Here is a 27,016-nt window from a genome sequence, read left to right as displayed (position 1 = left end):
TCTTGGGCTCTGGGAGCCTAATGCCAGTGGGGCCCAGCCAGGGGCTCCTGGGAGTGGAGGGGCAGAGATAAGCCCCAGAGGTGCAGGCTTCATCCCAGTGCAGATTGCTCTCCTTATACACAGCTGGTGAATTTCAGCCACCAGAGTCCCCTCCCTACTCTTCATTTGTTCTTTTGGGGACAAATCATCTTAAAATTTGGAGAAATCATCTCATTTTCTCTAAATATGGAGTAAAACTGAAATTTGCCATTATGAACTCTGATTCCAGAGGCAAGTGGCCCTGGGGTCTACATATCCCAGGCCCCCAGAATTTGTTTTTTCCTCTCCTGCAGTCACCCACAAGTATTAAAGTTCAGAAAGGAAGTGGCTAGTGAGCTTCAGAGGGCTTTGGAAACACTGCCCAGTGGCCCCCCCCCCCCCTTTTAAAATTCGTTCTTGGCTACCTTAGACCTAAAGCAAATTATTCAGGGGCGGAGCTTTGTGGGAGTAAACAGTCATCTGGCGCTAGAGATAAGGCCTAGTAAGGCAGGAGGCAAAAAGGGCAGAAGCAAAGCTTTCAAGCTGCTGTACTCAATTTCCAAGAATATGTTATGAAATATCTCAATCACAAGAGTAGAATAGATGGTACATTGCCCCTTCACTCACATCACTCAAATGGAACAATTATCAGGATTTAGCCACTTTTGCTTGTCTTTCCCCTCTCCCCCACCTCCTTTTTTCTTAACTGAAGCTTTTAAAAGCAGATCCCAGACATCATACCATTTCACCCTTCCACATTTCAATATGCATCTCTAAAAATTATGGACATTTTTCTTAGGTAATTACGTTATTATCCTACTTGAAAAAAGTTAACATTTTTTTTTTTTGCTTATCATCCAATACCCAGCCCATATTCATGTTTCCCTGATTGTCTCAAAAATTATTTACAGTTGGTTTATTTGAATCAGGATTCAAACAAGTCCTAAGATTCTTTCACCAGCTGTTAGAAAGGGTAAGTAATTTTGAGGCAAACCACGGTTAAAAAATGAGTCATCACTTCCTGAGGGCCCAATCAAGTCAGGGAGCCTAGCAATAGGACTCCGGGGGGTTGCAAAGCTGAGATCTGCTCTCCAAGGCAGTGCTCCTTCTACGCCTCCAGGCTGAGCAGTGTGCACTGCCACCTTCTTGCTGCCTTCAAATTCTCAAATATCAGCTTTTGTCACCGCGTCCTCTCTAAAAAAAGCTGGCTCAATGCCATAATCTGTAAGTGTTCTTTCACCTTCCAAGTTCTTCCCTGCTCCTTGGGAACTACTGGCTTAGGTAGCTGCTAAGCGCTATAATGTCAGTGGTTCTCAAACTTGGCTGCACACTGGAATCATCAGGGAGCTTTAAAAACCACTGATGCGGGCCTCCCTGGTGGCGCAAGTGGTTGAGAGTCCGCCTGCCGATGCAGGGGATACGGGTTCGTGCCCCGGTCTGGGAGGATCCCATATGCCGCGGGGCGGCTGGGCCCGTGAGCCATGGCCGCTGAGCCTGCGCGTCCGGAGCCTGCGCGTCCGGAGCCTGTGCTCCGCAACGGGGGAGGCCGCAACAGTGAGAGGCCCGCATACCGCAAAAAAAAAAAAAAAAAAAAACCACTGATGCCTTGGTCGGCCACCCAGACGTTCTAATGTAATCAGCTCAGGTTGTGGCCTGGGCATGAGTAGTTTCAAAAGTCCTCCTGGTGATCCTAACGCGTACCAAGGCAGAGCACCTCGGAGTAGCCCTGCAGGGCGGGCACCACTCGGCTTTGCTAACCAGGCTCCAAGGGTTAAAGAAGGAGCTCTTGTGGGCGGAGCGGGGCCTCCAGGGTGCGGGGCGTGGCTCTGGGGCGGGGGCGGAGCTAGGGCCCGAGAGGACGGAAGGCGGGAGCTTGCAGGCAGCCGGCGTCCAAATCTCCGGGCTTCAGAGGACGAGCGGAAACGCCTTCAGTTTTCAAAACAAAGAAGAGAAGCGGGAGGCGTGTGAGGCGCGCAGGGCTCAGATTGGTCCCTCCCGCCCGGTCGCTTCAGCATCATTGGGTGACAATGGAGGGGAGCCCGGGAATCGGCTGGCGCTCGGGGTCCGACGGTTCGCGGGCGCCTCCGAAGATCCCGCCGGCCATGGAGGAGCTGCAGAGCCGCTTGCAGGAGACCCTGGACCTTCTGTCCTCGCAGGAGCTGCGCAGCTTCCGCGACCACCTCAAGAAGGTGGAGCCGCGCGTGAGCCAGGTGAAGCTGGAGCTGGAGGGCCGCAGCCCGTCGGAGCTGGCCAGGCTCCTCGCCAAGCAGTACTACCCGCCGGCCGCCGCCAAGCGCGTCCTCGTCCAGGTGCTGGAGCAGCTGCCCCGCGCCGACCTGCTGCCGCGCTGGCAGAGCGCCGCCGCCGACGGCCCGGGTGAGCGCGCGGAGATTCCTGGGGTTGGGCGGACCGGAGGGGGCGCTTGGTGACCGCGGGGTTTGGCCCTACCGCCCGGGGATTCCCGGATTGGCGGAGGGAGGACGGACCGGGATTCCCGGGCAGGGGGAGGGGGGACTGACTGGAGGGAAAGGGGACTGGCGGGGAGGGGGGTGTCCTAGGTGAGCGCCGGGTTAGGCCTGGGGCACAGGTGAGCGGCGGTGGACCGAGCTTCAGTAGGGTTGGGTGGGGGAAGTGGAGCAAGGAGGATGTGGGCGTTAAGGGACCAGTGAACGCGCGGCGGAAGTGGGAACCGGGGGATAAGCGGGCAGGAGAGAGACAGTTCCCAGGCACGGAATCCAAGTGACCAGTCCAAGAGTAGCCATCAGGGTCTACCAGTTCATTCTGGGGTTGAGAAATCAGATGGACTCAGCAGGCCTGAGATGCATTTTTAACAATTACCTCCAAGTGATTATGATGGGGGAGGTTTTTAGATGATGCAGTGAGAAACCCCGTGTTGGAATCCACCATTAGAACATTTGCCATAAATCTGGGAAGATGTGGCTTAAGATCAAGAAATGTAACAAGCTGGGGGCGGTTAGGGTTTCCCCTTGTAAGTTTAATAAATGTATGTGTGTATAATATGTGAGTGAGTTTGTGTACATAGAGAAAGAGAGAGCGAGAAAGAAAGAGAACACTTCTACTGGGCACACTGAGGTAGACACTAAAATATACTGTTGCTGGTCTCTGCCATCTCATGCTTATGATATGGTTGAGTTTTTTTTTCCTTTTTAATTATTTTATTAAATCAAAAGTACAACCGCTACTTAACTCTACACACACATTTTTTTTTTTTTTTTTTTTTTTGCGGTATGTGGGCCTCTCACTGTTGTGGCCTCTCCCGTTGCGGAGCACAGGCTCCGGACGCGCAGGCTCAGCAGCCATGGCTCACAGGCCCAGCCGCTCCGCGGCATGTGGGATCTTCCCAGACCGGGGCATGAACCCGTGTCCCCTGCATCGGCAGGCGGACTCTCAACCACTGCGCCACCAGGGAAGCCCTACACACACATTTAACATTTTAAGGAATAACGTTATGTGTCATTACACCAAATTCCTGGCTTAATAGCTCTCGAAAATTTTGAGAAAAATCACGCGGAGGGGAAGGGTAAGCTGGGACGAAGTGAGAGAGAGTAGCATTGACACGTATACACTACCAAATGTAAAATAGATAGCTAGTGGGAAGCAGCTGCATCGCACAGGGAGATCAGCTTGGTGCTTTGTGGCCACCTAGAGGGGTGGGAGGGAGACACAAGAGGGAGGGGATATATGTATGCATATAGCTGATTCACTTTGTTATACAGCAGAAACTAACACAACATTATAAAGCAATTATATGCCAATAAAGATCTGGTTGAGTTTTGAGGCATGTTTCTTTGCTGACTTTTAGATTCCTAATGGGTGACGACTGTAAACGACCTCAAAACATGGCCTGTAGGCAGAATACTGGCCCCACGAAGCCTTTGATTCTCCCTTGACTGCATCTGCACAGCACTTATCATAATGTCTCTCCAGGCTTAGTGGTTAATGTATCAAACTTTTGTTATCACCCCTTTAAACTGTGAGTCTCTTGCAGTTGGTAAACTGGGTTTTTTTGTTTTTCAGAATCAACCAAACTACCCGGTATCATGACTACACACTGTAGGCACTCCAAAAATATTTGAATTGAATGCTAAGAGTTTGTTTAATTAAAAAATTAAATAGGGTCTAGTTCCTTTAACTTCATTTTTCTCTTCATTGATGTCTTGGTCTCCTTTTCTGGAGGTGCATGTTCACTAATGTTCATTGGTGCTTCTCCTTTTCATCTCTGGCCTGGCTCTCCCTGCCCCTGATTCTGACTGGGGCCTAAGGGAGTTCTGTTAAGTTTTCATCCTTATGAGTTTGGGAGAGGGTTTTCAGAATCCTAGAAACCTGCTTTAAAACATAAGAGGCAACTGATTTCCTTGGCAGGTTCTTCCTGTTAACAGGAATGACAGCAGATCATGATTAAGAAGAGAAAAAAGAAAAAAATATGTTCTTTTCTGTTTTGTCTTTTCATGAAAATTCATTCAGTGATTCCACGAAAGATTCCAAAGAGAAGCTATGACTGTGTGGAAGGTGAATTGGTAAATATCTGGACTCTTAAAGATAGTATTTAGTCACCATTTGAACATTTTTTTGTGCTGCTTCTGTTGGATTGGAGGTGGGTATCTGTGTCATTGTCTCAAGTGGTCAGATCTCCCTGCTTTCCGTTATAAATAGGAAAAGCAAAACATTAGCCAGATAAAACCACTTTGCACGCATTAGCCAAATGAGGTAAGCACTGTTAGTATCTGCATTTTACAGACGAAGGCATTGCAGGCTGTGTGGCCTCTCGAAACTACATAAATTGCTGGCTTCCAGCCTTTTTTTGCTTGTTTTATTATGGACATTTAAAACATAAGCTAAAGTAGAGAGAAGAGAAAAATGAATCTCCAGACTCCAGCCCAACCTACTCTTTGCCCTGCTTCAACAATTAGCAACGTGGCCAATCTTGTTTCATCTGCTCCTCTCCCCGCCCCCCCCCCCATTATTTTGAAGCAAATTCCCCAGCTACCATATCACTTTCATACATACAATACTTGAGTATGTATTTCTGAGAAAGACTTTTTCCAAACATAGCCATGATACCATTATCATACCTAGAAACAAATTCCTTATTGGCAGTCAGCCTTCAGATGTCCCTGACTAGCTCTTATGCCTTTTACAGTTGGATTGAGTCAGGGTTCGACTCACACAAGGTCTACACAGTTACACTTGATGGTTTGTCTCTTAAGACGCTTAATTTATGATACCTCTCCCTTTGACCTCTTTTCATGTTTGTTGACGAAACCAGGTTATTTGTCCTGTAGAATGTCCCACATTCTGGATTTTGATAACTGCAGCCCTGTGTTGTCATTTACCATTTTCCTTAAATGGGCAGTTATGGCTATGTATAGGAATTTAAAAATAAGATTGGCCTATTCGTCCTAGTTTGAGAAAGGTATTTGAAAAAATTATAAATGAAGTCATGATGAGAGAGGAAATCAGTGTTGTGCCCCTGCTCTGAGCTGGGAAACGTTATCATTAACTCCAGAAGAAACTCATTTCACATATAAGGCGTATTTGGATTTGGTTTGGTTTAAATATTGTTTCTTGGCTTTCCTTGAAAACAGGACCGTTATGACCTGAGTGGCAGGCGGAAGGCCTTCCTCATGTGTGTGACGAGGAACAGGCCGGGCGCTCACCAGGATGTCCTACTGATGGAAGACTGGCTTGGCCAGTGCCAGTTCGAAAATACGTTGTGCATCGATCCCGACAAAATGGTACCAAGTTAAAAACAAAAATGAAAATTTGTGGCTCGGGACTTCCCTGGCGGTCCAGTGATTAAGACTCCGTGCCTCCACTGAAGGGGCGCAGGTTTGATCTCTGGTTGGGAAACAGAGATCCCACATGACTTGTGGCACAGCCAAAAAAAAAGAAGAAGAAAAATTGTAGCTTGGATATTATAATTTTCCTTCCTTTTTAAAAAAATTGGGTTTTATTACCTGGTTAGAACCAGGGCCTGCTGAGCAATGGATGTGTATGTCCTGATGAAATTCTTACCCAGCTTACCTGTTGGATGCGGATGCTTTTGTCATGTTAAGTGTGTGATGATACTCCAGCTTCCCTTCTAGTCAAGCAGGGACCTCTTGGGTCCCTGCATTTGAAGAGGGAAGGGAATCCAAGAAGGTGTAAAAGTGAGTTGGGCAAGGAGGCCCAAGGACAAGCTGTGAGTCCAGAGTAGGCAAGGTCCAGAGCATTTGGGAACAGGAAGACCAAGGGGACAGCTTTGAGAGGTCATCAAGCAGCCAGGCCAGAGGAATCCCAGCAGCATTGGAGCCCAGGGGCTTTGAAAGATCCTGGTGGGACTTGCTTAGAACCATGGGAGGGGTGGGGAGAGGAGTTGCTGAGAGCCCTGGGCAGAATTGCCTTGTGATTTAACTAGAGGACACAAGAAAATGAGGTGGAAGAGCGGTGGTGGTGGGTGGGAACTGCATTTTGACCTCTCTTACCCCAGCTGAGTCCTGGCCTAGCCCTGCCCATGTTTTGGGATAATAATAACTGAGGAAAGTCCTTCACAGACCCCAGGAGGCACCGCTAGTGAATATCAAGGAACAGCATAGCAGAAGGGCTAGGAAAGCAGCACACACTGACTGGTGGAATCTTGTCTCTTACTAGTTGTTACCTTAAATCTTGTTCTCAACTGAGGGTGATTTTTGTCCCCCCAGAGGACATTTGACAATGTCTGGAAACATTTTTGGTTGTCACAACTGGAGGGTGCTATTGGCATCTTGTGTAGTTGCCGAGGTAGAGCCAGGGTGCTACTGAACACCCTATGGTGCACAGGATGGCCCCCAAGGCAAAGATTACCTGCCACAAAATAATAGTGCAAGAGTTCTAGAAATTCTGTCTTAAATTAATTGACTACTTTCTTATCTCTAAAATGGTGGGGGTGATAGTAATTTATCTTGTAGGGCTATGGTGAGGATGAAATGAACTGTGTTATGTAAAAGTTCTCAGAATAGTAGCTGGCTTATAGTAAGTGCTCAATAAATTTTCATTTTATTATTTCAAAGCTAAAAACAGACTCCTTCATGTTTCCCAAGGATTGTACCAGAATCTCTTCCAATATTACGTGATTTTTTTAATCCTGTCCTTTCCATTCAGATTACAGGTAATTGCCAATGTTCTTCTGGTTTATTCTCCCAAAGGTCCAGAAGTGGCCTCTTTCTCTACATCCTGTCAACATTTATTTGCAAATATTTAGCAACTTTACTGGTAAAATTATTTCACTGTTTCATTTTCCTGATTATTAGTTTGGTTGAACATCTTCTGGCCATTTTTTTCCTTCTGTGAATTATTTGAATTACCTGTTTGCCCGTTCTCTTACTGGATTTTCTTTTTCCTTTTTGTTTTCGCTGCGCCATGTGGCTTGATCTTAGTTCCCCGATCAACTGTCGAACCTGGGCCCTGCATTGAGGGCACGTAGTCCTAACCACTGGACCACCCTGGATTTTATTTTTCTTGCTCTGTAGTTCTTTTTCCTGAATTTTAGACAAAATAGAATGCAAATATTTTTCTCCTGCCTTGTTACTTGCCTTTTGACTTTTTGTTATCTTAAGTCAAATGGAAGTCTTCTTTCTTTCTTTCTTTCTTTCTTTATTTATTTAATTTTTTTATTTTTAGCTGTGTTGGGTCCTCGTTGCTGCGCACGGGCTTTCTCTAGTTGTGGCGAGTGGGGGCTACTCTTCGTTGCAGTGCGCGTGCTTCTTATCGCGGTGGCTTCTCTTGTTGCAAAGCACAGGCCCTAGAGCACGTAGGCTTCAGTAGTTGTGGCACGTGGGCTCAGTAGTTGTGGCACGGGCTTAGTTGCTCCGTGGCATTGGAAGTCTTATTTATTTATTTATTAAATTATTTATTTTGGCCGCACCATGCGGCTTGTGGGATCTCAGTTCCCTGACCAGGGATGGAACCCAGGCCACAGCAATGAAAGCGCCAAATCCTAACCACTAGACCACCAGGGAACTCCCCTGGAAGTCTTAGTTTTTGTGAGTAAACTTGTCAGTCTTTCTGTTTGTTGGCTTCTTGGTTTTTACGTCTTGATTAAACCCCATGATTTCCCAACTTAAAATTTTTTTTAATTATTTTTCTGTAACATTTTTATAGTTTAAGGTTAGCCTTCTACTCACTGGAATTATATTCTTTGGAACAGTGAGGTGGGAGGTCTAACTTTATTTCCAAGCCAGTCATCTCATTTTGTTGATGATACATTCTTTCCCCACATATTTGAATTCCATTCTTATCATAAACTAAATCCCTATATATATATTTGGATCAATTTCTGTATTCTAAAATATTCTATTCATACATTTGTTTATTCTTAAGCTGGTATATCAGTGTTTTGTTCACCATGATTTTATAGTACCTTTGGATGTCTGATAGGACCTATCCCCCATTCATTGTTTTTTATGTTTTTTTTTAAACTTCTGAATGTTCTTTGCTATTCTTGAGCACTTTGCTGTTCCTGAGCATCTGTTCTCTGTGACCTTGAGAACCATCTGGTTAAGTTTCACAGAAATCCTTTGAGATTTTAATTGACATGACATTGAGTTGAGATTAATTTAGAGTTAATTGGCAAATTAATAGTATTGAGTCATCTCAGAAACATTGGTATGTCATAGTTTATGTTGCCTCTTCACTAAAGTTTTTGTTTAATAATTTTCTTCACTTAGGTAACATGCATTTCTTGTTAGGTTTATTCCTAAATATTGTTCTACTTTTGTTATGACCATGAATGGATCCCTTTTCCATTATGTGGTTTAAGTTATTATTCCTGGGTAATTGGGGAGCTATAGATCTTGGTAAATTAACTTTGTATCTGGTCAACTTGCTGATCTCTAGTTCTAGTAGTTTTTAGTTGATTATATTTCCAGATAGTCATATTATCTGTAAGTTGATTATATTTCTAGATAGTCATGTTATCTGTAAGTAATGAGTTTGTTTCCAATATTTAAACTTCATCTAATTTTTTACTTTACTTTATTGAAATGGCTAGGATCTTTGTTATAACACGTATGAGGCTAGTGAGAACAGCCATTCCTGTCTTCTCTTTTTAGTGGGATTGATTCTGATGTCTCCTGACAGATTCTGGCAAGTAGATATGATTGGGTAGACTCCTCCATTCCCTTCCATTTCTAGCTTATTGAGGGTATTAATTTTATAAGATAATTTTATATATTAAAGTAAGTTAATAATATAGCATTGAAATACATTAACCCTTTGGGGAGCTATAATTCTGTTGTATTTTGTGGTAGAGAATCAGAAATATCCTAATTTTGTCAAACAAGAACCACCAGTGGTACAAGAAGAAATCATATGAATTCCGAAAGCAACCAAAAGGGAGGTGACAAGTTATACTGACTCTGTTAGAGATGCAGGTATTTTCATATTTGTCGTCTCATTGGATCACCTTGTAAAGGAGCCATCTCTTGGATTTCTGGGTTTTCCTACTTGCAGTTCTTTTTAATATGTTTTCCTGTTTTACAGGAGTTACTTGGAAAAATAACATCATTTCGAGATGGACTAAATGAAATTAACGATGACGTTGGCTGTTGCCTTGTTGCTCTTATGTCCCACGGAGAAGAAGGCTTTATCAAAATGAAAGATGGTGAAAAAGTCAGCCTGGAAGGCATTTTTGAAATGTTTAACAATAAAAATTGTCCAGCACTTCAAGAGAAACCAAAAATCTTTATAATCCAGGCCTGCAGAGGAGGTAAGTGGAGACCTCTTTGTAATAGTTCTGTTTCTAGGAAATTCTCATATTGATGATTGAGGAAAGAAAACCGAGTTTTAAAAAATTATTTTACATTAGCGGACGCTTAGCTGATGTAACTTTAGTTACGTAGTATAGTAGCGACTTTGAGCTGGGAGGAAAGGATGAAGGGAAAGCTTTCCTGGTATAGGATAGTTAATTTAGGCTGAGGAAGTGTCTAAGTCTTTAAATTCATGAGGTGGGTTGGGGAACCTCAAATTCTGGGAGAGAGGTGGGCAATTTCCAGGGGATGTCCCACCGTTCATGTGATTCCAGGTGGCTTGTGGGACTAATATCTGATTCATGTTAACTTTGGTGGATATTTCTCTCTCTTATGGAGATACAAGCTTGTTGTGACTTTTATTAAAGGTTATTGGTGTCAGTGGTGTATTATCGTAGTTTGCATTTTCATTCCTCAAAAAATAGAGAGAAGAGACAGTGGTGTTGAAACGGATGATGAACCCATGGACTCGGATGAAGGATCAGAGAAGAGGAGGCTGCCTACATTCAGTGATTATTTCATCATCTATCCCACCCAGGCAGGTAAGACAGTGAGGCTTGATGACAGTGAGATACACATTCGTCCAGAGGGTTTAGCTTCTTCCTAATGATTTTGAAAATCTTTTAATTTTTTTTTAGCTGTGCCACGTGGCTCATGGGATCTTAGTTCCCTGACCAGGGATTGAACCCAGGTCCTCGGCAGTGAGAGTGCTGAGTCCTAACCACTGGGCTGCCAGGGAATTACTGAAAATCTTTTTAAAAAATATTATCTGTGCTTTACAGATTGATGTACATAAGGAGAAATTTTCATTAACCTATCCATTTTCAACTGTTCCACTTTCAGAGATGGCAGGTTTGCATCTGACTGTTCATGTCTTCCAGGAAGACGCCATCCTTTTAGCAAACTATCACATAGTAAATAAGATCATCGGCTCTCATGTGAAAAAGATCTTCGTCCAAAGCCAGCTCTGCCACTTGCTGTCTTTGAGACCTTCAATATTTCTTAGCCTCTAGATATGTCAGTTTCTTTATGCAAAAGAAGAATGATAAAATATACTTGTGTCATTGGGATGTTATATAAATTAAATTATGTAGTGCAGGTATTGTGCTTATCATAATAACTGGCATAATAAGGTAAAAAAGAAATCAATATTATTACTAATATATTATGCTGATTACGTTATTATCCTTATTATTACTATACTATTAATACTAATAAGTTAAAATCCAAAAGAATCTTGTGTGCTGAAGGGGTGAACTTGATTCATTTGTGAAAGGGAAACAGGAAAATGTAGAGAAGATAGAAATAAATGGTCAAGGGCATTTATTTAGCCGTTTTTATCTTGACTTTCTTCAAAAAGGATTAAAATAGCTTATGTGTGTGTATACACACACACACACACACACACACACACACATATGCAATTCAAGATAAAATGTTAGTGAAGAAATGGAAGCAAAGGAAAATAAGGACAATAATATAAAATGAAAATGCCCCATTGAAGTTAGATGTAACTTTATTCATCCAAGAGAGATGAAAGCATATGTCCTGGGACTTCCCTGGTGGTCCAGCAGTTAAGACTCCATGCTCCCAATGCAGGGGGCCCGAGTTTGATCCCTAGTCGGGGAACAAGATCCTGTGTGCATGCTGCAGCTAAGAAGCCTGCATGCTGCAACAAAGATCCTGAGTGCCAAAACTGAGACCTGACACAGCCAAAAATAAATAAATATATAATAAATAAATAAGTATTAAAAAAAAAAAAAGAAAGCATATGTCCTGATAGACACTTGTATGTAGCAAGTGCAAGCAGGTTTATTTGAAATAGTCAAAGACTGGAAACAACCCAAATGATCAACAGGTGAAAGAATAAACAAATCGTGGTATATCATACATGGAATACTACTCAGCAGTAGAAGAAATGAGCTCCTGATGCATGCTACAGCATAGATGAAGCTCAGAATAATCCTGCTGACTGAAAGAAGTCAGACAGAATAAAGCAGATACTGTGTGGTTCCATGCATACAAAATTCTAGAAAATGCAAACCAGTCTATAAGAGAGCAAATCAGTTGTGTTTGGAGGTAGGAGTGGAGAGGGAAGGAAGGATTACAGAAGGGCATGAGGACATTGGAGGGGGCTGATTGGATTCATTATCTTGTTTGTGATGGTTTCACGGAAGTATATATATGTCAAAACTTATTAAATTGTTTGCTTAAAATATGTGCAGGACTTCCTTGGTGGTCCAGTGGTTAAGAATCCATGCTTGCAATGCAGGGGTCATGGGTTCAATCCCTGGTCAGGGAACTGAGATCCCACATGTCGCGTGGTGCCACCAAAAAAATATATATATGCAGATGCTTGCCAATGATCAATCATACTTTAATAAAGCTGTAAATTTTTTAAAAAGTTAGATGTAAGACAAGCATGCCCATTCTCACTCCTACTGTTTGACATGGCATGGGTAGTCCTAGCTAATTCATTAAGATAAGAAAAGATGTAAGGATCAATATTGTAGAAATCAATAGTTTTGAATATCTAGCAGTAATCACTTAGAACATATAATAGAAAAGAAAAAAGATACCATGTTATTTTTTTATTTTTATTTTTTGCGGTACGCGGGCCTCTCACCGTTGTGGCCTCTCCCGTTGCGGAGCACAGGCTCCGGACGAGCAGGCTCAGCGGCCATGTCTCACGGGCCCAGCCGCTCCACAGCATGTGGGATCTTCCCGGACCGGGGCACAAACCCGCGTTCCCCGCATCGGCAGGCGGACTCTCAACCACTGCGCCACCAGGGAAGCCCAACCATGCTATTTTTTCTTGCTTTAGTGAATGATGTCTAGGAATGACCAACAAAAGATGAGCAAGAACTTTATTAGAGAAAATGAGAGAACATTCCAGAAAGGCATAAAGAAAGACCTGAATCAATGGTGGGAAATACCATGCTCATGGTTGAGATTTTCAATACCATGGAAATGACCTTTTTTTCCCCAAATGAGTTTGTAAATTGAATTCTACGTGTTTTTTCATGGAATTTGACAAACTAATCACAAAATTATTATGGAACGCTTAAGGGTCAAGACGAGGAATCTTGAGCTCCAATTTTGTTGAATGAATGAATTTCATGACTATGTGCTGGCTATTTATGTTGAGGACTAGAAATTCAGTATTGAACAAAAGAACTAAAAAATCTCTGCCTCCATGGAGCTTATGTTCTAGGGGAGGAGAAAACAGTAAGCACATACAGAAAATAGATCCTGGGTTGCTTTATGATTCCATGTCTATGAAGTTCAAAAACAGGAAAACTAATCTATGGTGGATGGTAGAAGTCCGGGTGATCCTTGTCCTCAGGTGCACAGTGTTTGGAGTGGTTATGACCAGAGCAGCAAAAGGGGACTTCTGGAGTACTGGTATCATCGTGTTTCTTAATGAGGGTGCCAGTTATGGGGGTGTGTTCAGTTTATGAAAATTTATTGAGCTATTATATACCCATATGCTTTGCATACTTTTCTGTATGATGGTTACCCTTCAGTGAAAAGTTTACCAAATAAAATGTTAGATGGTGATAAGTGCTATGGAGAAAAGTAATGCAGGAACCGGGGGGAGGGAGTATTGAGGGGAAGAAGTGGAGATTATAAATTTTTTTTTTTTTTTTTTTTTTTTTTGGCTGCATTGGATCTTCGTTGCTAAGCACAGGCTTTCTCTAGTTGTGGCAAGCAGGGGCTACTCTGTTGCAGTGTGTGGGCTTCTTATTGCTGTGGCTTCACTTGTGGAGCACTGGCTCTAGGGTGTGCAGGCTCCAGTAGTTGTGGCTCACGGGCTGTGGAGCTCAGGCTCAGTAGTTGTGGTGCATGCGCACGGGCTTAGTTGCTCCGCGGCAGGTGGGATCTTCCTGGACCAGGGAAGATCGAACCCATGTCTCCTGCATTGGCAGGTGGATTCTTAACCACTGCGCCACCAGGGATGTCCCGAGACTATGGTTTTAAAAAGAGATGTGTAGAGATGTTTCCACTGAGAAGATGATTATTGTGTACAATTGAAGGCCATGAGAGCATAAGCTATGCAGATATTTGAGAAAAAGTGTCTTCTAAGATATGAATACTTACTAGAAAGCAATAACAAAAACTCTATCAGCCGGTACATAGACAAACAGATCATTGGGATAGAATAAAGAATGTAGAGGTAGAACCAAATATATAGGGAAAAGAGAAACATGACAAAGAAGCCATTGCTCATCAATGGTGAAAGGATGGACCATTTAATAAGTGATGGGAAAACTGGCTTCACGACGGGAGAAAAGCAAGTTTATTTTCTTCTTTTTTTAAAAATTTTATTTATTTATTTTTGGCTGTGTTGGGTCTTAGTTTCTGTGGGAGGGCTTTCTCTAGTTGCAGTGAGCGGGGGCCTGGTGCGTGGGCCTCTCACTGTCGTGGCCTCTCTTGTTGCAGAGCACAAGCTCCAGACGCGCAGGCTCAGTAGTGTGGCTCACGGGCCTAGTTGCTTCGTGGCATGTGGGATCCTCCCAGACCAGGGCTTGAACCCGTGTCCTCTGCATTGGCAGGCAGATTCTCAACCACTGTGCCACCAGGGAAGCCCAACTTTATTTTCTTATTTCTTGGTGTAGGGTTCCTTGTATCTTTAATCACGTGGACTCTCTATCTGTAGTTATGTTCCCTTCTTTACCTCTAATATTTCTGGCTTTCTTCTTTTTTTTCTTGATCAGTCTTGCCAGTGGTTTATTTATTTAGTTAAGAACCCATTTTTAGTTTTGTTAATCCTCTCTATTATTATGTTTGTTTTTGATTTCATTCATTTGCCTCACATTTCCATTTTTCTCCATTTTTTAAGGGTGTATTCTACTCTTAATGTCCCAACTTTTTCAGTTAGGTACTTGGATCATTATTTTCTAGCTTTTAAAAAAAATAAACATTTTCAAACCTATAATCCCCCTCTAATTACTGCTTTCACTGTATCTTTTATATTTTAATATGTAACATTTTTATCCTTCAGTTCCAAGAATTCTTAAATTTCCATTATTCTTTTACCCATTAGTTATTTAGAAATATGCCTCTAAATTTTTCTGGTATTGAAATTATAAAATTTATCCTTTTTATTATTATTATTATTATTATTATTATTATCATTTATCCTTTTATTATTGATGTCTAGTTTATTCTTGAGAAAGAATATCACCTATACCAATCTGAAATCGGTTGAGACTTGCTGTAGTAAATTTTTTAATGGCTATTGATCTATCATGAATATCCTATATGTGCTTAAGAATGTGTGTTCACTTCTTGAATACAAGGTTCTAAATATTTCTATTAATTGAGCTCAGTTATGTTGTTCCAAGTCTCTACTAAAGGTCAAGCAGACATATTTAGTAATTTGTCTGCTTGACCTGCCAGTAACTGAGATAATGTGTTACTATGTCATGTTATCATAGTGGATATGTCAGTTTCTTCTGTAGTTCTATTATCTATTTTTCTTTTCTTTATATATTTTGAGGCAACTTTAGTAGAGGCATATGATTTTAGAATTGTTATACTTTGTGGTGAAATAAATATTTTAATCATTGTTTAGTGAACCTACTATCACAAATAGTGCTTTTTTTGGTATTAGTTTTTCTCTGATATTAATATAGATACCCCAGTATTCTTTTGGCCCATATTTGCCTGGTATATCTCCTTCAGACCTTTTTCTATTAACCTTTCTGGGCCTTATGTTTTAGGTAGTCCTTTAAACAGAATATAACTGGATTTTGTTTTTTAATCCAGTCTAATATCAATCTTCTTACTGGTGAGTTAAGACAATTTATCTTTATTGTGACTATTGATATATTTACATTTTTACCATTTTACTTTGTGCTATTTACTTTTATTTGCTTTTCTCCCCTCCTTTATTGCTCTTTTTTTAAAAAAATTGAAGTATAGTTGGTGTGTACAATATTATGGTAGTTTTATTGCTCTTGTTTTTGATTGATTGTGAGTTTAGTTTGTTATTCTTACATTTTATCCCTCTACTGACTTGGAAGGTATGCGTTTCGCATCTCTTCTTCTCCTGGTTCCCTGTGAAATGTTATAAGTAAGTAAGCTTATTCTTACTCCCTGATGATACACAGAACCTTAGAACACTAATTCTCATCACCTTCCACACTTAAGCGCTATTGTTCAACATTTACTTCTAACTTTTATTTTTTGTATCTTTATTTATATGTAATTATTTATGTATTCTTACACTCCTTCTCCTTCCACCCTAATTTTCTTCTAAATTAGAACATTAACCCAACACATTTTCATCAGATAGGTTGACATGTTCTAGGGTGACAAGCACTATGCTAGGTAATGCCTATTCCTTTTTTAAAACCCCACAAATTCAAACACTTTTGTAATATTTTATACAGTGTATGTTTGTTTATATTTATGCATGTGTTTACCATTTTCTTCTCTATCTGTCCTGAATCTCAGACCATTTTCTTTCTTCATGAAGTATATCCTTTAGAAATTCATTTAAGGAAGATTTATAGGTGGTAAGTTCACTTTACACCCAAATCCGGCCAATGATGTAACAGTGTCTTTGCTTGTTCTTCCTTGTGATTCCATCATTTATTTCTTTAAACATTTCATGCACAGTTATTTTATATTTTTTACCTTATACTTTCAATATCTAAAGTCTTTGGGGATCACTCTTGTGGTCATTCTGTTGCCTGTCACTCATGGGGTTTTGTTTCTTTGTGTGTCTGAACTCTTAGCTCATTTATTGAATCTTAATCTGTGATACTCTTGGGGGCATAATTCAGTTATGCTTCCCTTTAGAGAGGATTATCACCCGCGTGGACCTCTGTAGCTCTGCTCAGGGTCACATGGTTAATGCAGGATCTTAAATTCATCTCCCTATCTCCCAGGTACACCTTCCAGACTTGACATTTCCCCTTAGACACAAGCGCAACTCTGATTTTCCCCTTTGCTTTCTGCTTCTAGCTCAAGTTTCAGCTTCCTTGTTTGGAGGAATGGCATGCCTTGGGGATTTCCATTCATTCCTATCAGCCGAGAATAGCATTAAACTTTTACTTTAATCAAGAATTAAGTTTTGGGGCTTCCCTGGTGGCGTAGTGGTTGAGAATCTGCCTGCTAATGCAGGGGACATGGGTTCAAGCCCTGGTCTGGGAGGATCCCACATGCCACAGAGCAACTAGGCCCTTGAGCCACAACTACTAAGCTTGCGCGTCTGGAGCCTGTGCTCCGCAACAAGAGAGGCAGCGATAGTGACACGCCCGCGCACCGCGATGAAGAGTGGCCCCCGCTTGCCACAACTAGAGAAAGCCCTCGCACAGAAATGAAGACCCAACACAGCAAAAATAAATAAATAAATTACTAAACTCCTACCCCCAATATCTTCTTTAAAAAAAAGAATTAAGTTTTATACCTGGAGGGATATTTAAAGTACCCAAAGCGCCCAAAGTGGAAAACTTGGAATATGTGATAAAATGAATCTTTTGGATCATCCTTTTTTTTTTTTTTGGCATGATTCCAGTTCTTTTTATTTTTATTTTTATTTATTTTTGACAGGAAAGTAGGATTTATTGGTGGGCACGAGTAAGGAGGGGACAGCACCACGGCTCTCGCGAGTGCAGGACCCACTGTTTTTCCAGGGCCGCAGTTAGGGATGTATATGACCCCACAGCCATCCGGGATGAGTCGCTTTTTATGCCATCATGTTTTCAAATTCGTCAACATTAAACTTAGTAAATCCCTACTTCTTGGAGATGTGGATCTTCTGGCAGCCAGGGAACTTGACCTTGGCCCTTCGGAGGGCCTCAATCACATGCTCCTTGTTCTGCAGCTTAGTGCGGATGGACATTATGACTTGGCCAATGTGGACCCTGGCCACTGCACCCTGGGGCTTTCCAAAGGCACTGTACATACCCCTCTGGAGCCTGGATTGGGGACAGCATGCCAGTCATTAATGTCGACTGAAAAGGGCTGTCTCCAAGGTTGCTTAGGGCAATCCATACAGGCAACAGGCTGCATACACTACTGAGGAGGCTGCTATTTGCAGCCATTGCGCACTGGGCCCCCATGGGGGGAAGAGCACAGTCGGCTTAATTGGCTGCAAATATATTTTTTCAGGCTCCGGATGCGCAGGCTCAGCGGCCATGGCTCACGGGCCCAGCCGCTCCGTGGCATGTGGGATCTTCCCAGACCGGGGCACGAACCCGTGTCCCCTGCATTGGCAGGCGGACTCTCAACCACTGTGCCACCAGGGAAGCCCCAAATATTTTTTTTAATTTTTAATTAATTTATTTTTTATTTTGGCCGTGCCATGCGGCATGTGGGATCTTAGTTCCCCGACCAGGGATCAAACTTGTGCCCCCTGAAGTGGAAGCTCGAAGTCCTAACCACTGAACCACCAGGGAATTTCCTTGGGTTGCCCATATTTACCTGATTGGATGAGGCAGTACCAAATATATGTGGGGATGGGGGGCAATGGGTACTTCCATATACCATTGATGAGAGCAAGTTATAATGCCTCTTTGGAGAGCAATTTGTGATACCTAGAAAGTTTGTTTATTCCACGACCCAGCAATTTCACTTCTGGGTATACACCCTACTGGTGCAGTCTCCAGATCAGGGGGCCACAGTGAAGTCACACAGCTATACTTAAATCTGTGAACCACCAGCTCAGGTGAGGTATGGTTCCAAAAATTAGATCGTGCTGTGTTCTTTTTGATATCATATTTTGGTGGTATCTAGGTTTTGGAGGTTCGCTAAGCTAAAAAGCAAGTACCATGGTGGTATCCTAGGTTGAGAAGTCATGCAGTGCCCAAAAGGGGCACACATCCCATTAGTAATTGTGGTTATTTAAGAATGAGGGAATTCCCTGGCGGTCCAGTGGTTAGGACTCTGTGCTCTCACTGCCGAGGGCCTGGGTTCAATCCCTGGTCAGGGAACTAAGAGCCCATGAGCCGCTCGCACAGCGCAGCCAAAAAAAAAAAAGAATGAAAAAAATATTTTTTTATCAATTTGTATGACCATCACCTTTCAATTTTTTTGACCATCTATTCATGTGCTTATTGGCCATTGTGTATCTTCTTTTGCCCAATGTTGTATTGGGTTGTTTGTTTTCTTATTAAACTGTATATATTCTGAATACAAGTCCTTTCTCTGGTACGAGTTACAAATATTTTCTCCCAATCCGTGACTGGCTTTTCATTTTCTTAATGATGTCTTTCAAAAAGCAAAAGTTTTATAAGCATTGATGGTTCAGCGGTAGAATTCTCGCCTGCCAAAAAACAAAAGTTTTAGATTTTAAGTCCAATTCATCATCTTTTTTTCTTCTATGGCTTATGATTTTTGTGTTGTAAGAAACTTTTGTCTACCCTGAGGTTGAAAGATGTCCCATGTTTTTTTTGTTCCAACCCAGGTTTACTATGAGAGCGTGCAATTTTAACATTCCCATTGAATTTCCACACTATATAGACATATTTCATGTTTTTCAGTCTAATAATAAAGATAATTTCAGTAAACTCTTGAATACCCCCAAATAAATTCCACATGGTTGTATTTAGGGCGATTTAGCTTAAAATTCTAGAGCAAAAGTCAGCAATAAAAAAAATAGAAAAGGAATAAATAAAGCAAATACGACAAAATGATAACTCTTGGATCTGAGGGATGATTATATGGGGGGTTGTTAAACTTTGCTTTCTACTTTTTTGTATATTTGAAAAGTTGTATTTTATAAATGCGTATAAAAAGAATGTCCTCTTGAGAGGTTATGTACTATTGGTCACATGAGTTCTCTGTGATTGTATCTTAATGCAAGTGTTTCTATATTCTTGATTCAAAGCCATTTTCCAGGTTTCAACTATGGGTCAAAGAACAAGTTTGCTGTAAGTTAGAGGAGGAAAATGGATGAAATGACTTTTTTCCTTTGTAGATCATGTGGCTTTACGGGACCCCCGCACCGGCTCTGTGATGATCAAAGCAATGACCGAAGTCTTTAAACAGTATGGAAAAAGGTGGCACATTGCTGACTTCTTCACCAAAGTAAGTAAATTCCAAGTGAACATGTGCTCCATTCTGTCTAAAGCTAATGCACTTGATGAGAACATTTTCACGAGAAGATTGACTTAAGCCCGAGAAAGCGTGAGAGATGGTGAGAAGTTGTTTGGAAACAGCAGGCTGATGGTGCATTAAGAGGACTGTCGCAGAAGTCACGGCCGATCCAGGTGCGAAGGGAAACTGATAGTGACACTTTATTCATTGGTACATGAGTGAGTTGGATTTTAGGTGAGCTTTGAAGTTCTGCTTGCTCTGCGGTCCTGCTGGCCTGACTTAGCCTCCCCCCAGGGAGAGGGGAGAACCCAAAGGCTTCTTCAAGAAAGAAGCTCACGTTTGTCTGAATGTTCACTGAATGAATGAGTGGCCAAGAATTGCAGCAGATTTATACACGAACCGTAGTTTGGAGGAGGGCCTGATGATAGTGGTTTATCATATCAGGATTGAAGAGTAATTTTCTGTGTAATCTGGGGGTTTTATTCCTAAAGAGAGCTAATTAGAAGAGGTTGTAAATGAGCACAGTAACAGCAACAGTAACACCCATCCAGGTCTCACTCTGTGCCAGTTGCTGTTCCCTGCACTTCACAGATATTAATACATTAAGTCTTTCAACAGCTCTCAGGCAGGTACTGGGATTCCCATCTCCTATTACAGATGGAAAGCAGCCTTGGCTTTCCAACCCAGGCAGAGCACTTCTAGAGCTCATGCCTTAACCACAGTTATATAGGATTACTTACTTCTTATCTCCCCAAGTTATGGTAGCTATTTTTATTTTTTTAAAAAAATTGTTTAACGCTTTACATATGATGCTTAACAGCTTTCAAAACTCCTTTTCACCTCATTTTTATTTTTTAACATCTTTATTTGAGTATAATTGCTTTATAATGTTGTGTTAGTTTCTGCTGTATAACAAAGTGATTCAGCTATATGTATACATATATCCCCATATCCCCTCCCTCTTGCATCTCCCTCCCACCCCTCGAGGTGGTCACAAAGCACGGAGCTGATCTCCCTGTGCGATGCAGCTGCTTCCCACTAGCTATCTGTTTTATATTTAGTAGTGTATATATGTTCATGCCACTCTCTCACTTCGTCCCAGCTTACCCTTACCCCTCCCCGTGTCCTCAAGTCCATTCTCTTTGTCTGCGTCTTTATTCCTGTCCTGCCCCTAGGTTCATCAGTACTTTTTTTTTTTTTTCAATTCCATATACATGTGTTAGCATACAGTATTTGTTTTTCTCTTTCTGACTTACTTTACTCTGTATGACAGACTCTAGGTCCATCCACCTACTACAGATAACTCAATTTCGTTTCTTTTTATGGCTGAGTAATGCTCCATTGTATATATGTGCCACATCTTCTTTATCCATTCATTGGATGACGGACACTTAGGTTGCTTCCATGTCCTGGCTATTGTAAATAGTGCTTCAGTGAACATTGTGGTACATGTCTCTTTTTGAATTATGGTTTTCTCAGGGTATATGCCCAGTAGTGAGATTGCTGGGTCATATGGTAGTTCTATTTTTAGTTTTTTAAGGAACCTCCATGCTGTTCTCCGTAGTGGCTGTATCAATTTACATTCCCACCAACAGTGCAAGAGGGTTCCCTTTTCTCCACACCCTCTCCAGCATTTATTGTTTGTAGATTTTTTGATGATGGCCATTCTGACCGCTGTGAGGTGATACCTCATTATAGTTTTGATTTGCATTTCTCTAATGATGAGTGATGTTGAGCATCCTTTCATGTGTTTGTTGGCAATCTGTATGTTTTCTTTGGAGAAATGTCTATTTAGGTGTTCTGCCCATTTTTGGATTGGGTTGTTTATTTTTTTGATATTAAGCTGCATGAGCTGCTTGTATATTTTGGAGATTAATTCTTTGTCAGTTGTTTCATTTACAAATATTTTCTCCCATTCTGAGGGTTGTCTTTTCATCTTGTTTACGGTTTCCTTTGCTGTCCCAAAGATTTTAAGTTTCATTAGGTCCCATTTGTTTATTTTTGTTTTTATTTCCATTTCTCTAGGAGGTGGGTCAAAAATGATCTTGCTGTGAATTTATGTCATAGAGTGTTCTGCCTATGTTTTCCTCTAAGAATTTTATAGTATCTGGTCTTACCTTTAGGTCTTTAATCCATTTTGAGTTTATTTTTGTATATGGTGTTAGGAAGTGTTCTAATTTCATTCTTTTACATGTAGCTGTCCAGTTTTCCCAGCACCACTTATTGAAGAGGCTGTCTTTTCTCCATTGTATATTCTTGCCTCCTTTATCAAAGATAAGGTGACCATATGGGCGTGGGTTTATCTCTGGGCTTCCTATCCTGTTCCATTGATCTATATTTCTGTTTTTGTGCCAGTACCATACTGTCTTGATTACTGTAGCTTTGTAGTATCATCTGAAGTCAGGGAGCCTGATTCCTCCAACTCCATTTTTTTTTTTTTTTTTTGTGGTACACAGGCCTCTCACTGTCATGGCCTCTCCCGTTGCACAGCACAGGCTCCGGACGCGCAAGCTCAGCGGCCATGGCCCACGGGCCCAGCCGCTCCACGGCATGTGGGATCTTCCCAGACTGGGGCACGAACCCATGTCCCCTGCATCGGCAGGCAGACTCTCAACCACTGTGCCACCAGGGAAGCCCCCAACTCCATTTTTCTTTCTCAAATTGCTTTGGCTATTTAGGGTCTTTTGTGTTTCCATATAAATTATAAAATTTTTTGTTCTAGTTCTGTGAAAAATGCCATTAGTAGTTTGATAGGGATTGCATTGAATCTGTAGATGTTTTGGGTAGTATTGTCATTTTCAATGTTGATTCTTCCAATCTACGAACATGGTATATCTCTCCATCTGTTTGTATTGTCTTTAATTTCTTTCATCAGTGTCTTATAGTTTTCTGCGTACAGGTCTTTTGTCTCCTTAGGTAGGTTTATTCCTAGCTATTTTATTCTTTTTGTTGCAGTGGTAAATGGGAGTGTTTCCTTAATTTCTCTTTCAGATTTTTCATCATTCATGTAGAGGAATTCAAGAGATTTCTGTGCATTAATTTTGTATCCTGCTCCTTTACCAAATTCACTGATTAGCTCTAGTAGTTTTCTGGTAGCATGTTTAGGATTCTCTATGTATAGTATCATGTCATCTGCAAGCAGTGACAGTTTTACTTCTTTACCAGTTTGGATTCCTTTTATTTCTTTTTCTTCTCTGATTGCTGTGGCTAAAACTTTCAAAACTATGTTGAATAATAGCGGTGAGAGTGGGCAACCTTGTCTTTTTCCTGATCTTAGAAGAAATGGTTTCAGTTTTTCAACATTGAGAATGATGTTGGCTGTGGGTTTGTCATATACGGCCTTTATTATGTTGAGGTATTCATCTCATTTTAAGGTAAGCCCTTGGGGGGAAAAATGTTAAACAGAAGGAGTATAGACAATTTTGACAGTCATTCTAACCATATTTCCAAATCTCTTATATTGCTCAATTTCTCTAAGAAAATAGTTTCTCATCAGCGTCTCAATAAAATGTAATAATAAAGACAGATTTAACCTACCGTAAGTAGAAATCCATTTTAGTTAATGCTAAGTGAAAGTTGTTTTGCCAACTGGTGTTCATTAAGTCTTTATTGAACAGCACTCATTTTTTTAAAATTGAAAGTGATATTTTTTAACTGAATGAAAGATTCTTTAAATTCTATAGTGCTTTACAATTTTCAAAAGTTTCATACATGTTTTCATATAATCCCATAATAACCCTTCTCCCCCCACGCCTACATTATCCCTGCACCCTTCCCTCTCCCCACCGTAACCACTAGTTTCTTCCCTATATCTGTGAGTCTGCTTCCTTATTTTTTAATGCACTTGTTTGTTGTATATTTTAGATTCCAAATATAAGTGATATCATACAGTATTTGTCTTTCTATGACTTATTTCACTTAGCACAATACCCTCCAGGTCTATCCATGTTGCTGCAAATGGCAGAACTTCATTCTTTTTTATGGCTGAGTAGTATTCCATTTATGTGTGTGTGTGTGTCTGTGTGTGTGTGTGTGTGTGTGTGTGTGTGTGTCACATCTTCTTTACCATTCATCTGTTGATGGACACTTAGGTTGTTTCCATACCTTGGCAATTGTAAATAATGCTGCTACGAACATTGGGGTGCATGTATCTTTTCAAGTTAGTGTTTTTGTGTTTTTCGGATATGTACTCAGGAGTGGAATTGCTGGGTCATATGATATGAACAGCATTCTTTTTTTTTTTTGAAATGTGGGATCTTAGTTCCCCGACCAGGGATGGAACCCGCACCCCTGCAGTGCAAGCGTGGAGTCTTAACCCCTGGACTGCCAGGGAAGTCCCAACACTGTTCATTTTTAAAGCACTTGCTGAGTAGACACTGGCAAGAAAGTCCAAAAATGAGCATGATGCAACCTTTGCATTAAAGGCACTTAGAGCTTAGTGAGGCAGCAGGTGGTAGGGTTACAAGCACCACTGGAATTAACAGAGCTCTTGGATACTTTGGACAAAACATAATCAAATGCTTTCATATGCCATGAGTTACCAAGGCTCAGAGGAGGTTACTGTCTTACCTGATGTTACCCAGGGGCAAGTTGACTTGAACCCAGGTCTGTGCACGCAGCCACTCGATGCCTTCAAGCACTTGGTGGGTGGTGTCTGCATTGTTTTCCTGGTGCAGTCAGAGAATTCTCCCGTCTCCTTCTGTGGGCTTTACTAAGAGGCTTTTGCTGAGGGCTTTACATTCTTTTGGACAGTTTGTGCTTTTATCTTACAGGTGAATAACAGAGTGGTGCACCGTGAATTTAATCTTCGTAATGAACCAATAAAAGTATCACTTGTAATGGAGTCAACTTTAACTAAATTTGTATACTTTTGACATCAGGAAGATTAAGAAACAAGGACTGTAGAGTTTGAAAAGAGCTGTGAGCATTTGTAGCATTGTACTAATGGTTACCATTTTGCATTATTTTTGTCATTCGTTGTATTTGTCCAATTTGTTTTGTATATATATATATATATATATATATATATATATAATTTTTCTAAGATTTAACTATGTTTACTTGATACTTGTAAATAATTTGACTTTTTTTTTTTTAAAGATCACTGTTTTCTGAAAAAAACGTTTTCCTGAACCGTTACCAAAACATGGACGTCCAGCTCCATTTGTGTACTGTTTTTATCCTGTGTTTCTCTTGGTGATTACACCCTACCTTCTCCACTCTCAGCTTGATGCTGGTGTTAAGCCTCAATTTCTTGGCTTAGTCAAGAATTGCCTGTGTGTGGTCTTATCCTCTGTTTTACCTTATTTACCCAGATTGTTTTCTGCAGTCAGTCTGATCTCCTCTTTGACTCCGTAAGCCATTCTCAGGTCTTACCTGGATGTCTCTGTGCACTTGATGCCTTCATGTGTTCCACCTTCCATCCATTTCCCCGCTTCCTCCTTGCTGCCTCATACCTTTAAACTGCTGTTTTCTCCACCTGGAACCCTCTGTTCCACCCCACATAGGTAAGTCCTCTCCATCCTTCAGAGTTTGGTTCAAGCATCACTTGCACAGGGAAGCTTTCCACAGCCCCTCATGCTAGGTCAGCTTCTTCTAAGTGCTCAGATACCCTCAGCTTCTCTTCTGTAGCATCGAAATGACTGTCTGGTGGCTGTTTAATCTCTCTCTCCAGTTCAGTCGTAAGATCCGAGAGGCAGAGGCTGTGTGTCTCATTCATGGCTGCATCCTAGCTTCCATCTGTGCCTTAGGGCACAGAGAAGCCATGCAATGAGCGTTGAGTGAGTGACTGATCCCTGTCTTTTAATTATTTTATCCATCCCTCAGACCTCTGTGCATATCTAGCCACTTGCTACTTATCCCCACACACGTGGATGTCTCATGGCTACTTTAACTCAACAAGTTGGACGTTAACCTGAGTTTCCCCTAAATCTCTTTATAAAACCCATCCCATTGTTAATAATCCTTTGACTCCCCACTGCCTGCTAGATATACCCCAAAATCCCGTAGGAGAGTATTGCAAGTCTTTCTCCGTCCGGCTTAATCTACACTACTCTTTTACTGCCTGTTTGTCCTCGTAATTCGCCCTCCCCTTAATAATCCTGTCACACAGAATCGGGCTTGTGGATCAATGACTGTGGATAAACACTCTTGGATATGTTATCATATCATAGTTCAATCTCTCCTTTCTGTCTGAAATGCCCTTCATTCTCACTGTGTGCTTCCTCTATACTGTGTATTCTTTAGGGTGCAACTTGGGTCCCCTCCCACTATAAAGCAAAGCTGTATGTAGACTAGTGTTTTTAGAGTAACAAATTGTGGACTGAGCATGACTGATGGGCCTGTATGAGGATGCAGGTGTTTGGTGAGAATGCTCTGAAGACTGAAGCAATCCAGAATCTCCAGGCCTGTCTCCATTTCAGGGATAATTGTGTCCTTTTTAGTTAATGTGATTTCTTAAGTATAAATACATGTGATTTAATTTTTAAGCCTTTGTGTTCTGATATTTGATATATAGCTTTGTTTTTGTATAGAGCATTAAAATGTCTCTGGTTCATAAAATATGAACATCAGATGAGCCTTCTCTTTCACTCGGATTCTGGAGGATTTCTAGGCACAGAGGCTCGTTTCGGGGGGACAGCAGCAGCTGAAATATCAACAACTCTTATTTCCTGGGAGAGGTTGAGTGACTTGGTCAGAGTCACAGCATGTGGTGAAGCTGGGATTCCAAAGCATGAACTAATTCAAGACATGAAGTACCAAGTGATAGAGAAAAGTTTTAAGACAGAATGTTTTTGATGGACAGAAGGGACCATCCCATTACCACTTAACTCATGGAATGAGGGCTTTGGGACAAAGGAGGGAAAAGTGATTTTGGAACCCTGCTCAGACCACTACAGGTAAGGGTCGTGGAGAAAACTGTAGGACAACTGGATACCAGACAAACAGGTGAAGAGGAGCAAGGAGGAATTCTGGTTAGAAAGGTAGGTGGCCCAAGATGAACTTGATGCCTGGGGCTAGCTAACTGCCCCATATTTTCAGCTTCAAATCAGTAGAGACTGTCCTAGCCATCCAATGCCATGTGAAATATAGCCCAAAAAACTAGTCTCTGGCACAATTTTATATTTGAAAAAAAAAATTTAAGCCCAGTTTATTTTTTAAAT

The 27,016-nt window shown here is 41.4% G+C and overlaps 1 protein-coding gene and 1 non-coding gene across 2 annotated transcripts; one reads left to right on the top strand and one right to left on the bottom strand.

The window, feature by feature from the left end:
- Positions 1 to 1,891: 1,891 nt before the first annotated feature.
- On the top strand, positions 1,892 to 24,835 carry CASP14 (caspase 14). Its single transcript, XM_060109864.1, has 7 exons — positions 1,892 to 2,394; positions 4,504 to 4,556; positions 5,625 to 5,774; positions 9,538 to 9,763; positions 10,229 to 10,345; positions 19,735 to 19,844; positions 24,626 to 24,835. The coding sequence occupies exons 1-7, from the start codon at positions 2,046 to 2,048 to the stop codon at positions 24,725 to 24,727; spliced, it is 1,107 nt and encodes a 368-aa protein (XP_059965847.1). The 5' UTR covers positions 1,892 to 2,045; the 3' UTR covers positions 24,728 to 24,835.
- Positions 17,779 to 17,913, bottom strand: LOC132498058 (small nucleolar RNA SNORA70). Its single transcript, XR_009533681.1, has one exon. It is a non-coding gene; the product is annotated as a small nucleolar RNA SNORA70 (small nucleolar RNA).
- Positions 24,836 to 27,016: the final 2,181 nt, after the last annotated feature.

The sequence above is a fragment of the Mesoplodon densirostris genome, chromosome 10 (genome assembly GCF_025265405.1).
Source record: "Mesoplodon densirostris isolate mMesDen1 chromosome 10, mMesDen1 primary haplotype, whole genome shotgun sequence".
NCBI classification, from domain to species: domain Eukaryota; kingdom Metazoa; phylum Chordata; class Mammalia; order Artiodactyla; family Ziphiidae; genus Mesoplodon; species Mesoplodon densirostris.
This window is presented reverse-complemented; position numbering and strand designations above follow the sequence as displayed.